At 40.9% G+C, this 18,216-nt stretch overlaps 1 protein-coding gene across 1 annotated transcript in view; it reads right to left on the bottom strand.

Moving 5' to 3' along the window:
* Positions 1–4,579: 4,579 nt before the first annotated feature.
* The window catches only part of LOC131983047 (protein TANC2-like), a 74,178-nt gene continuing 60,541 nt past the window's right edge, over positions 4,580–18,216 (bottom strand). Inside the window, exons 22-29 of the mRNA XM_059347615.1 lie at positions 17,133–17,266; positions 16,339–16,462; positions 13,388–13,563; positions 12,184–12,316; positions 10,498–10,589; positions 10,272–10,406; positions 10,047–10,147; positions 4,580–7,828 (exon numbers count right to left, since the gene is read on the bottom strand). Coding sequence (XP_059203598.1) covers positions 6,025–7,828; positions 10,047–10,147; positions 10,272–10,406; positions 10,498–10,589; positions 12,184–12,316; positions 13,388–13,563; positions 16,339–16,462; positions 17,133–17,266 — 2,699 coding nt within the window. The 3' untranslated portion in view covers positions 4,580–6,024. The remainder of the gene's footprint in view (positions 7,829–10,046; positions 10,148–10,271; positions 10,407–10,497; positions 10,590–12,183; positions 12,317–13,387; positions 13,564–16,338; positions 16,463–17,132; positions 17,267–18,216) is intronic.

Raw genomic sequence — 18,216 nt, 5'->3', positions numbered from 1 at the left:
TGAGTTTGGTTTGGTTTAGTTGTGTTTTTCATCTGAATTAAACCTTATATTTACTTCTACGTGTTAACAATTGTCTTTAGAAATTGTGTGCAATTGCTGAGACCCAGAGTGTCTAACAATTGCTGTAGTTAACCACAATTTGTGAATGTAATATTTCTGACTTCTGCTGCTTTATACTTCTGCTACATTCCATTGGGCAACACTACTTTTTACTCTACATTTATGTCACAGTTATAATTATGTTATTTTTGCTGGATTTTATACACAAAACTAAGGATCAACAACTAAAATTATATATTTTTTAAGCCAAAATTGCAAAACTAAACATAAAGTAGTTAGTTAGTCCCACCACAACCAGTTGTAACAATAAAGTATTAGTTTGACATTTAGCGAAATATGCTTATTATCCAAGAGTTAGATGAGATAATTAATAGCACTCTGATTAACAACTGTCTGTTAAATATGAAGCTACAGCCAGCAGCGCTTTAGCCCTAATTTAGTCTAGCAAAGCCAGACCAGTATTTTTCCTTCATTTTACCACTACTTTTGCTGAAGTGAAAGTATTTTTCAAGAACTAAAGGAGAGTGGATATTTGAATTTGTTAGTTGGCCAGGGACATGATTACAAAAAAATGCAAATGATTCTGCAACTTTATAAGATGGTAATACAGTATTTTGTATGCTAAGGACAGGTTGTTATATTTAGACCTCCAGGTCTGAGCAGTAAGGCAAACCAGGAAGTGCCTTAATTTCAAAAGGGGGCACTGCCGGCTGCTGCAAAAGTATGTTGGTCCATTCATTTCAATACAAAATGAGAAAACTTCTCACTTGATTAATTACCTCAGAAAAAGTTCTCATGACAATGCTAAAGTCTCAATCGCGAGTTTCAAATATTGTTCAAGACAATATGATGGTAATGGTGTAAATAATGGCCCCATTTAGAGGAAAATAGATGATAAAGAATCATGTGATTTGGGGCGTGGCTACCTTTGACAGGCCACTAACAAGGCGAGCTGTCATCAGGGGAGAAGAAAAACAATGCATATCCACGCCACTTTGTACTTTTTAACAGCCATGAACGTTAGTCGTTGTCTGTGTTTTCGTCCGGTTTCATCTCATAACTTTGACCCTTCACACTGTATTTTCACTAATTGACAGTTTATTTACACATTATGTTCATTTAAAAATGTCTTGTTCAGAGTTTGGTTGGACTAATAGACACTCTGAAGAGTCGCTGTTCATTTTTTCAGGTAAGTAAAGTTGTTTTTTCCTAGCCAAAATTAGCACTCCAGTTAATGCTACAGTTTATGTTGTCACGTTAACAGCAGCGACTTCACTCAGTCAGGTTGCTGGTGTACAGTGTGTGTAGTGTAGTGTCGCTTGTCCACAGTCCAAATATGGTCTGCTCCCAGTTTCCGAAAACAAGATGGTGACATACGAAAAGAAAGATGGCGATAAGTGCAACGCCGAACTTGATTCTTCAAACGTGCAGTCCACAAACCAATGGGTGACGTCACGGTTACGTCAATCATTTATGTACAGTCTATGGTTTCATCGCCCCCAAGTGGCAGATAAATAAATATTGCATCTTTAAGTTGTTTTTCCAATTAGTGCATGACCACAAATATAAAAAATGAAGTACCCATTATCAGGTTAGTCCTATACTGTATGGCAGAAACACACCCATAACAGAGAAAGAGAGAGATCTTACTTTCATTCAGCTTTATTCCTTTTTGTAATGTTCACATGAGCTGACACATTCATGTTGTTTTAAATGTTAAATAATGATGTTCTTCTTATTGTTGTAACCATCCCGGGTTTTAAATATTAACTTATCTTACACAAGCCCACAGGAAACCACTAGTCGATGACCCCTCGTCTGTGGTTCTTTTGAACTTTCGGCTCAGGACCCCCAGGCAGGGGGGTCACATCCTACATGTACAGCACAACACATTGTTTTATTGTCAGAGAACACAGCGGTCATCTGTCTCACCTAGGATTTAAAGCAACATAGATGAATGATGGCAAGCTGTTTCCACATTTTCAAATTTTAAAACTAGTCTTGAACGTCCAATCAACTTGCTAATGAAATTTCATCACTCTAACTGGCCAGAATTAGATACCATACCCAGCAGTCTGGGTATATTGCCACATCTCCTCACAGCTGGAAACTCCTGAGCAGTAAGAAATAAGGGCAGTGGTCACAGACTGTTCCGTGATAGAGAGGTCAGAGGTTTCATCAACAACTCTGAAACCAAGCTGCTGATTCATTAGAAACATAAAAAGAAATGTACAAAAAACAGGCATTTATGTGCATAAAATACATTTAAAAAAAAATAAAAAGCTAAGTCCCACTTTGTGAATCCTGTCTGTTAGTTGCACCCCATCTGGACAAACACCCCTGGCATTGATTGTTAGCTAAACCCCCTGTCTGTTACAGCTTGATTTTATTTTATATTTCTAATATCTTAATCAGTGGGTCCTTAATTTCAGATGGAGGTAGATAAAAGCATTTTCCACAGACAACTCTAGCTTTTGCCATCTGAAATGAGAACTTTTCCTGGCTAATTTTATGAGCTGTAGCTAGCTAATCAAGCTAACATTAGCTCCACCTGACTTCTTAATGTTACGAATCTTGAAAAAAGGGCATTATAAATATGCACTTGATGGCTACGTATACATGACATGGTGCTTTAAAAAAAAGAAGGCAAATTTTGGTTTAGTTTTTAACCAGACAAACTAATGTAGTTGGTTCATAAAATGCTCCTTTGCTTTGGAAGCAACACTGGATTACTACTGAAGGAGTAAATACCAAGGCATGTTGCTAATGTTAGCGCAGATAAACACTGTTAAATCCATTCTTTAGGGGGCGATCACACAGAGATGCGTCACTGCAGCTGTTAGAAATAGAATCATTAGTCCAAAAACATTTGGAAAGTTTAAAGGGTTATAGAGGGTTTTCATGATGCGTCATCAGCACATCATCAGACCAGAAGTTACCATGTCGGAGGTACTCCGCACCACAGCAAAGCACAGGCACTGAAGTAGATCTGAACGTCACCAAGGAAAATGGTTAAACATTGCCGTGTTTTAGGTTGTGCCAATAGGTCAGACTGAGAAAAAGATTTGTAATATTATCAACTTCCAAAAGTTATTAAAACCAGGGAGAGGAATGCCAGAAGTTATCAGAGGAAAGGAGGCAAAGCTCACTTACTCTTGTCAGGTCAGTGAAATATTGACTGCAGTGGCTCATAACTAATTTTCTAGTGTAATAATATTTTTAATAGTAAATAGTAAAACAATTATTGCTTTCATTTTATTTTATTTTTTTACTGTTTGCTTATTGTACTGTAAAGCACTTTGGTCGGACACTGGCTATTTTAAATGTGCTGAATAAATAAAGCTGATATTGACTTTGACAAAATATAATTCATATCAAGCTACCGCATGTGGCATGAATGACTTAATGTTATTCTGATTGTTATTAAAATGTAGAGCTCAAATATACTGTATTTCATCGATCCAAGAAGAGCGAAGAGGAGCCAACTTCTAGGGATCTGCACCACCAATAAACAGTAATTTCTCAAAATATTGCGCATTTTCTTGTGGTCGAAGTTCTTCCCTATATTTGTATCATGGACGCGTTTTGATGAGCTTTTCTGTTGTTTAGACATGGCTACATTCACTTAAAGTATCCAAAGTGCACAATTCTCTATTGTACCCCGTTCAGTTGTTAACACAGAGTGCCTCCAATATGGCCGCGCATCCGGGTTACCGTTCAGAATGTGATGTTGGTGAAAACCCTCTATCAAAGTTGCCGAACTGGCTCAGCCACTGTAAGTCTCTCAATCGCTTGCTCTATAGGCCTCAACTTTTGCCTCCAACACTTATCTAGTTCTCATCTTATATCCATAGGAGTAACGTCGTGCCTAGTCTGTTTAGCAGGGCTGTTCTCTCAGCTCACTACTGTAGCTAGCTAGCATATAGCATAGCATTATATACTCATCGGAGAGATTCACCTGCTGCGCGTACAACTCCAGGTTTGGTTCACTGATTAGTATTTAAATAATGGACCTTGAAACACATAGTTCATTGTGTTATATTTGAATAATTATAAGAAGGCAGTAGCCAATGTGTGTAGCTGCACTGTAGCTTTTCTCTTTCTCACTGGCCTGAGACAGCGCAGTGTGTTCTCACATTATGTTATTCTATTTAGGCTTTGTAGCTCATAGATATGCGTCTGTAACAACAACACACACACACACATTTTGTATCACAATCTTCAAACGAGCTAGCATCTTCAACTTGGACAGCTGTTGGCCTGTCCATGTCATTGGTAACTGGCCAATAGAATTCGGTTAAGTCCAACTTCTGTACAAGATGAAATGTGAATTATTACAGAGATCAGGGCTCATTCTGACTGGGATCCTGCAAAGCGATGTCAGTCTGAGACCAGCGCTGCATAACTTTAACTTTTTAATGTCAAATATGACTGAGAACTTGAGAACTTGACAGGTTATGCTGGGCTGAGTTACAGTTGCTGATCTCCGATTGGACAATCACTGTTTTGGAGGGAGGGGTTTAGCAAATGGTCAGTTGGCTTTTATTAATATACTAACAGTACAAGAAGCCAATAGCAAGCTCATGGGGTATGTAAGCACATGTAAAGGGCACAGAGTTGGGATCCTTGTGGTTTGCATAAATTAGAACCTTTAAGACTACAGAATACAAAAGGCTTTTATAGAAAAAAAAAGAAATCTACCTGAAGCAAAAAAACCCAACAACAACAACCTTCATCTTTACAGGATGTTCATCGTAGATTAATGCCATCATCCACAAGCAGGAGATGTTAACCAAAAGCTGAACAAAGAAAAGAAAGGTTCCACTCCTGTGTTCTGTGTAAAAAAAAATCAAAACAAACATATAAAGGAAAATCCAAAAGGAATATACAGTTTTAAGAGAAACAATATTTGTACAGCTTAATACAGATATAACTTAAAAAAGATAAATATCCCTTTTTATATACAGCAAGCCAGTGCTTATTCAATAACAGCATCATCCTAGTTTCTCAAACTATGGCTTGGGACCGGGTCACTGACCAGCATCTGACTGGCACAAGTCTTAGAGCCTGGATCCTGCAGTGATTGTATCCAGGTCTTCGGCTGTATCATGTAAGCGATTCAGACTAGAGAGGAAAATCTTCATTAAAGGCAGCAGACAAAAGTGATCGTGGTGGTTTTGTGTCTCCCCTCTGACTTTATGTCACCATGTAGAGTTGCCTATGTGAACTTGGCAGAATAACTCTAGAGCAGTGCATTGTGGGCATTCAGAGACTTCAGTTTTGAAATGTACTCTAAGTCAGAGTTGAACAGGGAGGGAAGGGAGGATTTTTTGTGCTCCCTGATTCCTTTTGCTTATCCCAAATCTTCCTCTTCCTTATTGTGCTTTGTAACGGCAGGAGCTGTCTCATGTTGACTCTCCTCCTTCCCTTATTCCATTCGTCCTTGCTACTTTTCTTTGTCTATGGCTGGTTTATTGACAGACCTGACCTGTAACAGGAATTATGTTCCAACTCAAACGTATATGTTGAACTCTTCTGAACAATAAAGGAGTCATTGGGTATCAGTCTTTCCAAAACCGACAATCCAACAAGCATGGATGCTTCACACAGCCATTAGCCAGCTCTGCTGAAGTGAAAACGTAGGCAGGATTGAAACTTCTTCTCTCTCAAGCTCTCTTTTTCTTCACACAACATTTTCAATCACTTTTGGAGTTTATAACTGCATAAGTGCAACCATACACCATGAATGTCTTCGAGGAAGGTGCGTGATGTTACCCCCCTGTACCAACGTTTATTGCGCCTCGCCCCTCTGAACGTCTTACAAACTACATGTCGTACATTTCAAGCATAACCTGGAATAATAATTCCATAGCCCCGGTGAATATTGGAATATATGAGTGCACTCTTCTTTTTAACCACTCTTTATTAACACTCTTCCCTTGTCTTTGACCTCTACACCTTTCTCTATACATTGGACTCTACAAAGGGTCTTTTTGGTTTGACAGGAGAGGTAGGACCTGTCTGTCGGTCACTAGGTCTGTCTGAGCAGCTGTGGATCACCGGCAGCGTTCGAGCCAGCTTCACATCCAGGTAAGAGGGATTCTGACTGGCAACTTCACCCTGAGGATAGTAGTCCAGCTGGTTGTCGTTGTGGGCGTTGTTGTTGCTGCGGTTGTGGTAGGCGATGGAGGACGGCTGGGGGGGACCAAAGCCTCCTTGGTTGGTGGGGGTTTTGCTCGGTGAGGTGACAACCGTGTCCACTGAAGACACGGCCCAGGAGCGAGAAGGGCTGAGACAGGACGCAGAACTGGAAGGAGCTTGTTGTTGGAACTGCTGGTGCACCCTTGTGGTTCTGTCGCTAACGCCCATAAAAGGAGTGTTCCGAGATGAGCGTCCTCCCTCTCCGGGATAAGTCCCGCCTCCTACCATGCACATTTCTGACTGGGGAGAGGAGATCAGGTAGAGGTCATCATGGTAACCAGTCACCCCTCCCACAGAGGCCAGATCTGAAGGTAAATCCATGTGCTGTGCCGAGGCCGAGGTCCTGAAGCCTGGGCCCTGATTGGCTGGCTGCCCACCGGCAAGGCTGCTGCTGCTGCTGGAGAAACGGACGCTGATACTCTGGGAGTGGACAAGAGGCCGGGGGGGAGGAGCAGGGGAAGAGGTTGGGTGGGTACTGTGTGGGCGTCGTAGTCCTCCCTGATGGTGGTACTGATAATCGGCGCTATCGGGAGGCCTCATTGGCGCCTCGGTAACTTCCATGGGATAGTAGGCTGCTTTGGATTGGTTGCGACTGAACTGACGAGCCTGACCAAATCGATTCATCCCTGCCCTATCCCCTGCTCCTTCTCTCCCATAGGCAGATCCAGCTCTTGCCTGGCAAACAAAGTCAACATCTTCCTCATCTAGTGGATATGAAGATCCAGAGCTCAGACCAGCCTGGACCTGCAGACTAGGCCTGATATCTAGGGGATTCGGACAAATGCCTTCCCCAAGCTCAGCCAGTTCTTGTGGCAGTTGGCCAAACTGTGAGTAGACAGAACTAGCCAAAATCATGCTGGAGTGGGCCGAGGAACTGGGCTGACAGGTTCTGACGACCTGGACCTTGGCTGGTTGGAGCCACTGGCCTTGGAAGGATCTTTGATTGGACAGATGGTGGTGCTGCTGTGTTCCCTGGTTCTGGTCTGACATGGACTGCAGATGTTGGTGCAGAGCTCCACTTCCTGACAGCGTGGGCATACTTTCCGACACTGGGCTGGGTCGCTGCGGAGGACTGTAATGGTGGTAGGAGGAGGATGGAGGAGGAGGCGCAGAGTGACTGGGAGAAGAGGAGGAGGGGGAGTGGGTTGGGCTGGGGAGGTGGCGATACAGGTGAGTCGGGGAGAGGGAGGAGGGTGAAGGCACCCCAGGGCGGCAGTGGATGTCAAGACTTTGAACCACAGGTTGAGGGTTGAAGGAGGAGGAGTGAAGAGGAGCATCTCCTTCCCTATAACTCTCCTCCTCCTCTTCCTCCTCCTCCTCTTCTTCAGTAAGCCCCTCCCTGTCCTGCACCTGCAGACAACCTGAATCTCTGCACCTGGCCTCGTTGATGGACATGGCCACATTTTGTTGATAAACAGGATGTAACGAAGCAGGGGGAGAGTCTTGTTGTTGTTGTGCCACCTGCCGACACTCCTCCTTGACCCGGGACAGCAGGCGCTGGATCTCCCGGTTGGATGGGCATAGGCGGCTGGCCTCAATCAGGTCCTCCATAGCTGCATGGAACTGTCTGAATGGTGACAGAGTGAAAGCAAAAAACTGAATAAAGTTTTACAAAGGGAGATTGCTGCAATGATAGATGCAGGGAAGTTGCTGTCTGCGAGCACATAAAAAGAGTAATAATGGAATTCATGATGTCTTAGATAGTTTCTCTCATCCTGCCAGTGCTCCCAACTCAGTCTTCAGTCCCACACTGCTTCTACCAGCTGGTTCATATCATTTGTTTTCAAAAGGTGTTGACTCAAAAGAATAACTACACCCAGGATGCCATCTAGCTACTTCTGCAAGTTTTCTGTGTGACTATAGTACAATGCAGTGGTGGGCCGTCAGGGCCAGCAAGGCCTTCTCTGCTGGCCTAACATAACCAGAAATCATGATCATAATTATGATAAAGGTTAATTTAATTTTTAATTTTCTTTCCCTAAATAACTAAAAGTATTCATATTCTCTTCATGTCATATTATGCTCCTTCCAGTGCTGTTGTTTTTAGGTTAGAGTTTTTATCCAATCAGAATTCAGCTATCTTATGTTGCCAGGCTGTATGAAATCTGCCCGGGCCTTCAGAATCAACAATGCGGGCGTCTGTGCACTGTAAGTGAACGGGCAAATACAGTTGATAGATAGTTGCGATAGCCAATCAGATCACGAGTTGTGTCAGTAAGGCCCTCTAGCTGGCCTCACGTTGAACGTGACATTTACGCGTCCTGTGATTGGATATGGATACTTACTAGTTTGAGCCACGGCAGGGCTATGCAGATCAACAGAGTCACACCCGGCCGGGACTGTTAACGGCATGTAAATAATCTGGCGCATTGGCGCAGCTGTGTGGTTGTACTCAAAGCAACAGGTCACAGAAAGTCGTGATACGTCACGTTTTGACATGAAAACATTTTTTTACAAAGAGACTTGTGTCGCTGTCGCCAAAGTATGGCCGTCTTGTTAGTGTCTTTCTGATATTAAACTGCGATTTTGCAATGTATTGTACAATCTTGTTAAAGCTTGCATATTCTTTGTGGACTCATTTAATAAAACTTTTTGGAAAGATAATTTTAAAGACCCTTTTATTTTTAAGTTTTGACAGTAGCATATCAGATATGTCCATATAGCCCATTTTGTAAACAACTGAGATGATGCAATGCCTAGTAGTGCAAGTGTGTTTCTAACTACTCTCCAGTCCTGGTGTTATAAATGCTGGCAAAATGAAAGGTATTTATTGACTAAGTTGGACATCACTGAAGGCCTAAGTGTGAAATGCACCGCCCGCCACTGGTACAATGATAAGTTAAGAGTAGACCACAGAGCTCAGTGCAGCAATGTTTTTCCCCAATAAAAGATTTACTGTAGGCACATACACTCACCAGCCACTTTATTGTGTACACCTGTTCAACTGCTCATTAACACAAATATCTAATCAGCCAATCACATGGCAGCAACTCAATGCATTTAGGCATATAGACATGGTGAAGACGATCAGCATGGTTGTCATGGTTGTCGGTCTGAGTATTTCACAAACTGCTGATCTACTGGGATTTTCCACACAGAGCCATCTCTAGGGTTTACAGAGAATGGTCTGAAAAGAGAAACTACCCAGTGAGCCTTGATGCCTTGTTACTGGCAGAAGTCAGAGGAGAATGGTCAGACTGGTTCCAGATGATAGAAAGGCAACAATAACTCAAATAACCACTCGTTACAACCAAGGTATACAGAAGAGCATCTCTGAACACACAACATGTCCAACCTTGAAGCAGATGGGCTACAACAGCAGAATATCGCAGGAGGTGCCTGTTTATTATGTACACCTTGCTAGCTAATAAAGTGGCTGGTGAGTGTATGTTGCAAAAGAATGTCAGCATTCGGTTCTTACCTAAGAATACATCTTTAATAAGAAAACTTTGGTGAATGTCAGAATCTTAAAAATTGCTTAAGTGGGTTTTAAGAAGAAATTTCGAATGGCTGGTGAATGAGGGCCAGTCTTGACAATGCTGGAGGCCCCAACACAGAGGATGCTGATAGGGGTTCTTTTGCTCACAGACAGAACGGTTATCAAAGAATCTGGGGGTGATCACACTATGCCGGGTTGCTACACGTTAATGACTTTAAGCTGGACATTGCTAAAAAAGCCACTATGGTTATATTAATGCATAATTCATTTCAAGGATACCCTTCATGATTTCTTTATGGTAAGTTTGTTCAATTAAACCACTTGTCCCTTATGTCCGTATAGTTACCTGCGTCCACGTTTGGCGCGGGCTCGGGCATAAAAGGCTTCATAGGATTTAGATTTCAGCTCTAGCGCCTTGGTGGCAAACTCTTCAGCGAGGCCAAAATCCTGCAGGCAAATAAAAATAATTAATATCGGTAAGTCAAGACCGAGGACAGCAGACAGAATGACAAATTAGGTTGTGATTATTCCAATGTGTGCCTGTGTGAGTAGGAGAGATAGAAAGACTCACGTTCATCTTGCGGTGACAGCGAGACAGGTTGAGCAGCACACACACTCTCAGCTGTCGGAACGTCTTCAGCTCGTCCCCCGGAAACTTCTGGAGAGCTGACTGATAGGAGTGAGCAGCTTCCCTCTCTTTACCTTGCTACAAGTCCAAACACACGGAATACTTAATAGATGTGCATGCACCTTGTTGTGTGCGTCTGATTAAGTTGGTCTCTGCTTGTGCGGTTTACCTTGTACAGTCGGTCTCCCTCTTGGATCAGTTTACTGAGTAGAACCATCAAGATGTCTGGTTTAGAGGTCGCCATGGCCCAGGTTGCTGGTCCTACACACAAACACACATAAACACACACGTTTTATTACCACCGCAAAGTAGATTAATCCCATTTTCCTGTTTGTGTGTTAGCAGTTTTTCCACTGAAATGTTTGGTAGTCATGATTTTTTTAACCATTACTCATATATTTAAAGGAACATTTCAACAGTTTGGGAAAGACGTGTATTTGCTTTTAAATATCAATAAGTCACCATAAAAGTTGGTAGATATTTATATAGATATAAAATATTCCTTCGAGAAAAAAAAACATGGCTCTAAGACTATCTATCTATTCTTAATGCAAAGACCCATTTTATACCAAAATACCAGCAACTCTCTCTGCACTGCCTCATTTACATCCAACCTCATTAGGCCTATATTAGTCCTTCTGTATTTTTTTTCTATATTATATATGTCATATACCACTTATATATTTAAATATATTTATTCATTGATGTTCATACCACTACATGCAACAACTTATTTAACCTATTTAACATGCTAAAATATATTTTCTCCAATGTGCAATATCTGTAAAATGCAAGTACTTTCAGGAAAATAAACAAACACAAAACATATATTTTAATAATAAATGCCAAACAGCGGAATTGTATGAATGAATTTACCATCTGTTTAGTCCTCTTCTTCTACCTGTACACTGTGCGCTCTACACCGGGCACCATAATCACATACAGCTGGGCAAAGTGCATTTCACTTTGTCAGCAAAATACCAAATGTTGGCATGCTGCCTCCGTTGGTCATTGCACCTCCTGTGAAACCCTCTGACTCTCAAAACACACAAGAGCATGTTTTCTTTTCTTTTTTTTTAAATCACCAAAACTAATTAATTTTTAATTTATCACAGCCAGAAACTGCAAAAAACAAAACAAAACAACAGGCAGTATCATCAGACTGTCAACCCTCTGTTGCTCCTTGAATGTATTATATGTGACGCTTGTGCTTTTGTCAAAAAAGTAACAAAACAGAAGCTTAAAGTTGAGAAATTGAGACTTTGAAAAGACTTTATTCTACTCTTTTATTTCTTCAAAAATAAAGCAACTGCACCTACCACATTCAGTGTCATAAAATGTATTCTATGCTCCGACTCACGAATGACTCAGCTAAAAGAAACTGTCACATGACATTAATTCTGTAGGTAAAAGTTGTCGTAATGTAAAAAGTCCAATATGTCCTTTATTTTGCTTCATCTCTTTTTAATGTACTATGCACCGATTGGGCCGAGCACCCATAATTTTGTTGTACACTGTGCAATAACAATAAAGACTATTCTATTCTAAAATGTTGTTAATAAAGAATCCATTTTATTATTGTTTATTTTTTTATTTGAAAAATTAATATTGAAAGAAATTTGACTTTTAAAAAATAATTTTTTAATGGTATTGTTTCCATAGAAGTGCAATCCTTAGGGTGTAAAATATGCGAGGCCAAAAAACAAAAAAACAAAATGCCCCGAAACTACTCAAAATGAGCATATGAACTATTTAGGGCACAAATAAAGTAATTAAAAACCATGCCCTTATTTTTCTGATTAAAAAACAAACAAACATGAATAATGGGAATAGCATTACTGAGTCATGTCTCTACCTATCTTGGCTCCCTTTCTGAGCAAAGCGATGACTGCTGAGGTGTTTCTGCAGCCGACGGCCCGATCCAAAGGACGCATCCCACTGCAGTCCACATGCTCCACCGACGCACCATGGTCCACCAGGTGCTGCACCTGAAAAGGAAAATGTTGGTTTGTTGATTTATTTTCTAAAAAGGGAAGGACTTTTGTCACCAGCTTGTTAACCATAAAGTGCTAATAGAAGAAGAAGATAGAAGAAGAAGATTACTTTATTAATCCCACAATGGGGAAATTCAACCTCTGCATTTAACCCATCCTTTTTAACACACAAGTGAACACACCATGCAAGGTAGCTTGGCTAACACCAGACTAATCACAAATGAGATTAGTCTGGAAACCAGCCGTTCATTTCTCCGTAGAGGAGGCGTGGTTTACGATCCTCCGGAGCCATTTATTGGGCGCTTAGAATGTCTATCAAAAGCGTCTGTAGGTAGCTCTTAGCCAATCGTATCAGTTATACCAGATGACGTAGTAGAGCGACAGAAATGGATGTTTGTTGTGTGTGTCTGTGAGAGTGTTGCTTGCTGCTTTGCTTCTCCAGTTCTCGCTTTCTGCAAGATTATTTATTTTCACGCTTTATTCCCCCTCATGTCATTCAGCCACACACATCCACTGATTTTATGGGCAATAAACAAGCTGCTGCGGGTCTCTCGTCGGCTCCGCTGTCCCCCGGCTCGTAGCGAGATCACCGGCATTACGGTAGCGGGGCTAATAGCTTATAGCCCCGCTACCGTAACGCCGTAACAGTAGCGTAACGCTACCGCTATTAGCCCCGCTACCGTAACGCCGGTGATCTCGCTACGAGCCGGGGGACATTGGAGCCACCGAGAGACCTTTCGCCTTTCACTCTAAACTATTTAAAACACCATCTACAGCTAAAGAAAGTTTCGCGTCTGCTGCAGCCATGTTGGATCCGTAAGAAAACTACAAGCTTCCGTCTTCCAAGTAGTACGTCATCGTCTTGCCGTCCCTCCCCGTTATGTGATTGGATCCCTAAAACAGGGCTAAGAAACCTCTCTGGTTGCCAGACTGCCTGGAGGTTCGAAATTAAATTAATTAAAGTGGGCAGCACATACTACATACTACTACACATACTGCGCACATTACTAAGAACAGTATGTGCCCATTCAGCTTAGGATAAAATAAAGCATCTGTTTTACACACCACTTCTGGGTCGCCGCGGAAAGCAGCCAGATCCAGAGGAGTCCGTCCACTGCGGTCAGCGTGAGTTGTGGCTGCACCTCGGTCCACCAGCTCTCTGACCAATGGGAGCTGGCCTTTCAGACACGCCCAGCTCAGCGGTGTTAAGCCTTCTCTGTCAGTCTGGTCAAGAGAGGCTCCTGGAAAAATAGAAAGAGGCCAAGAGGGTCAAAGATAAAGTCAGGGTCAGAGGTCTTTATGAGATATTAGATCTAGATATTAGATTTATTACAAAATCCATTCATTTATACAAATCAAATCTGTTTTTTAAATCATGGCTAGGTTTCAAATAAAAGCAAGTACAAAGGCCAGTCACGAATAAAGAGGGTGAAATACATCACATGGTAAAATATAAAGTACATTTACAATCAGTATAGTACACCAACCTCTCTGCTGTTCTGTATGTTATTAACATAAATATTGTTTTCATTCATTAGTTATGTCCAAATCATTCTTTCCCCTTTGTTTTTTTAAATTTAACTATTAAGCTACTTTCAATGAAAATCCTTCTGGGCCCAATGGCGTCACATGACAGACCCAGAAATTGTAACTGTCACTAAAATGTCAAAACATTTTTAAAATTTGGTATACAAAATACATATTTTTTTTACAATTAAAAAAAGTAAGAATCGCTTAAGGCCTGCAGCCATTTATTCATTATCCCTAACCGCTTATTCAAACTCAGGTCATGGGGGCTGGAGCCGATCCCAGCTGTCTTTGGGTGAGAGGAGGGGTACACCCTGACACCAGACTATCACAGGACAGACACACAGAGACAGAAGAGAAACCATTCATACTCTCATTCACTCCTACGGGCAATTTAGAGTCACCAATTAAATCCATGTGCATGTTTGTGGACTGTGGGAGGAAGCCGGAGTACCCGGTGAGAACCCACACTGACACGGAGAAAACATGCAAACTCCACACAAAAGAGCCGTAGGCCGGATTCCAACCGGCGACCCTCTTGCTAACCACTACACCAGTAGTTCTCAACCTTTTTGAGTCGCGACCCCCAATTTAACATGCATGTTGTCCGCGACCCCCGCTCACTGAACACAATCTCACGCGCACAGTTCAGATCACCCAAAAAAAGAAACAAAATGACCAGAAAAAGGAAACAAAATGACCAAAAAAAGACTCAAAATGACCACAAAATGACCAAAAAAGTCACAAAATGACCAGAAAAGACACAAAATGACCAAAAAAGACTCAAAATGACCAAACAAAGACACAAAATGACCCAAAAAAGACACAAAATGACCCAAAAAAGAAACAAAATTACCCAAAGAAGACACAAAATGACCCAAAAAAGACACAAAATGACCCAAAAAGACACAAAATTACCCAAAAAAGGAAACAAAATGACCAAAAAAAGACTCAAAATGACCACAAAATGACCAAAAGAGTCACAAAATGACCAAGAAGACACTAAATGACCAAAAAGACACTAAATGACCAAAAAAGACTCAAAATGACCAAAAAAAGACACAAAATGACCCAAAAAAGGAAACAAAATGACCAAAAAAAGACTCAAAATGACCACAAAATGACCAAAAAAGTCACAAAATGACCAGAAAAGACACAAAATGACCAAGAAGACACTAAATGACCAAAAAGACACAAAATGACCAAAAAAGACTCAAAATGACCAAAAAAAGACACAAAATGACCCAAAAAAGACACAAAATGACCCAAAAAAGACACAAAATGACCAAAAAAAGACACAAAATGACACAAAAAAGAAACAAAATGACCAAAAAAAGAAACAAAATGACCAAAAAAAGACACAAAATGACACAAAAAAGAAACAAAATGACCAAAAAAAGACATTAAATGACCAAAAAGACTAAAACACATGAACACTTTAACACAGTGGAGACAGAGCTGACTTCCAAAATGATTTGGCGACCCCCAGAAATCATCTCGCGACCCCAATTGGGGTCCCGACCCCAAGGTTGAGAATAGCTGCACTACACAACCGCGTAGCCCTCGGCCTGCAGAAATGGGAAATGAAAATTCTCTTCCTAAGCCACTGGACAGCATGTGTCCCCAGAGCCACAGGTACAAACCCTTGTCAAGCAAGTTCACGGAATGCTGATTAAGCTCTTTGTGGTGTCTGGTGTCTGTGGTGACTCGCTCATTCTGGCACATTGGAACTTACTTACTGCTCTTGGACAGGCCGGTCTTTTTTATAGTGACTCTGATAGGGATTATTTGCAAATAAAGACCAGAAGTCAGTGCTGCTGGGGGTGGGCAGACGTGACAAGCTCACCATCAGGTGTTATAAAAATACTGTCATTACTCTCACTGCTAAATGGGGGGACAAAAATACAAAAATGTAAATACAATAATTGGAAATTCCTGAATAATTATAATCTGTTGGACCCCACAAAAGTGCCTTCAAGTCCTCATTCAACCCTCTTTGTCCAAAATGACACTATTATCAAGCTCTAAAAACAGACATTCTCATCCGATTTTCAATTTTTAGATGGCCCCAGAAGGGATCATGTGTGATGAACACTTCTGTCAGGAAAGTAAACAGATCAAAGCTTAAAATAGAGCTATATCATCATTTCATTCTATAACCCAGATACCAAAAACTTTGCAGAATGCTCAAACTGGGAAACATTTGTCCTGTGTAAATATATACACTCATTCTGAATGTGATGCATTCAGTTTAATAACATTTTACATTTAATCCAAACTTCTTTGGAATCAGACTCCATTTCATCCTTATTTTTGTTTTATCAAAGAAATTCAGCTTGCATTTTGTATTTCTTCAATGGCATTACAACTGCACAAAATTACAATTGTGTTACACTGTAGAGGGAACTCCAACACTGCATGTTTCCGTTCCCTCTACTTCAAATTCTGCTTGAACATAATTTCTTGAGTGCCAATAAACAGGTGATTACCGTGATCCAGTAGCAGCTGCGCGGTGGTCATGTGTCCCTCTGAGGCTGCCGTCATCAGAGCAGTTCGACCCTGCTGGTCGACCATGTTCACCTCCACCCCGTGACTCAACAGGAGCGCCACCACCTGAAACAAACAGAGACCAAGGTTATTATAGTTAACGAAAACTAACGAAATAACGAAAACTAGAATTGAAAAAACATTTTCGTTAACTGAAATAAAAATAAAAAAAGGAGTTTTTAAAAAAACCATAACTAACTGAAACTGTATTGTGTGGTTACAAAACTAACTAAAACTAACTAAAATTATAGTGAAAATGTCCTTAGTTTTCGTCTTTGACAACTTTTTTCATACGTAAAACTTTTTGGTTGATTTGAAATCTATTTCATCTATCTGGTTTTATGACTTAATAAATTTATTGGGGCTGAGATGGATCAGACAAAGGAAATAAAGTAAACATTTATTGTGACTTATTGAATCTGGCACCCAAAAAATACCCCATTACAAAAAACTAAAACTAATAAAAACTAAACTAAAACTAAGCATTTTCCAAAAAATAAAACTAATCAAAACTAGCAAACCCACTCTAAAAACTAATTAAAACTAACTGAATTTGAAAACAAAAATTGACAACGAAATTAAAACTAAAACTAATGAAAAATCCAAAACTATTATAACCTTGACGGAGACAGGAGCTCAACATTTCTGCAGCAGGAGCCAAACTAAAATTTGTTTCCCCTATATATATATATATGTGTGTGTGTGTGTGTGTGTGTGTGTGTGTGTTCCACCGTACCTGCCAGTGGCCACGTCTCACAGCGCTGAAGAGGGGTGCCACACCCCGCCTGTTGCCTTGCTCAACAGAAGCGCCCTGATCCAACAGCAGCCTGCACACAGCCAGCCTGCCACTTCCTGCTGCTGCTGTCAGGGCTGACAAACACACACAGACATGTGAAAACAGGTGTCCTCACAAGAACATGTTTACAAATTCACACTGTTTAATGTATTGTACACTACCATATGAAAAAATATGACAAATAATTCCAAAAAAATATAGAAGACTTCTATCCCAGAGCCCTGAATCTCATTGCAGAATGAACTTGCAACCTTTTAAAAAAAAAAATTAAACTAGAATAAGGCCAAACTTATTTGATCTATATAATAGTTTTGTTATTAGCTGGAGCTGTATCTGAATCAGACAAAAAGATAATAATAAATGCTATTAGTAATGTTGGTAGGCTAATTTAAACTTAATAGGCTGCGTTCTTCTTTGTAAGGCTCAAATAAAACTCAAACTGTTCTTTTGGCCAACAATGGCTCTTTGGTGGGAAAAGGCCTGGTCAGACCGAGGCTATTGTGTTTTGAGGAGATTGATAATGTAGTGGTCATTTTTCCTCCACTAGAGATCAGTGATGTGTAGCACAGCAGCCACCGACTGATTCCAACAAGACTAAGTCAAAACCTACAATATGGCTGACTGCATTTGGTCAATGTGATTTTGTGGGGAATGAATCATGAATCACAGAAATAGTTAATGGTAGTGTCTATGACGTGAATATTTTGGATATAAGTAGTTGGCATGCTTTTGTCCCTTACAGCCAGTCCCCACAGGACATGTTTTTTTGTTTTTTTTTTAACGTCTTACAGATCAAATAGAATTCCATCATATTAAACATATCAATACCCACTGACTGTGAGAGACAGAGACCCCCCTCCTGTGAGAGATTAGTCTGGACACCAGCCGTTCATTGCTCCGTAGAGGAGGCGTGGTTTACGATCCTCCGGAGCCGTTTATTGGGCGCTTAGAATGTCTATCAAAAGCGTCTGTAGGTAGCTCTTAGCCAATCGTATCAGTTATACCAGATGACGTAGTAGAGCGA

This window comes from Centropristis striata, chromosome 13 (assembly GCF_030273125.1).
Source record: "Centropristis striata isolate RG_2023a ecotype Rhode Island chromosome 13, C.striata_1.0, whole genome shotgun sequence".
Taxonomy (NCBI): domain Eukaryota; kingdom Metazoa; phylum Chordata; class Actinopteri; order Perciformes; family Serranidae; genus Centropristis; species Centropristis striata.
Note: the sequence above shows the minus strand (reverse complement) of the source record. Positions and strands in the feature narration are given on the sequence as shown.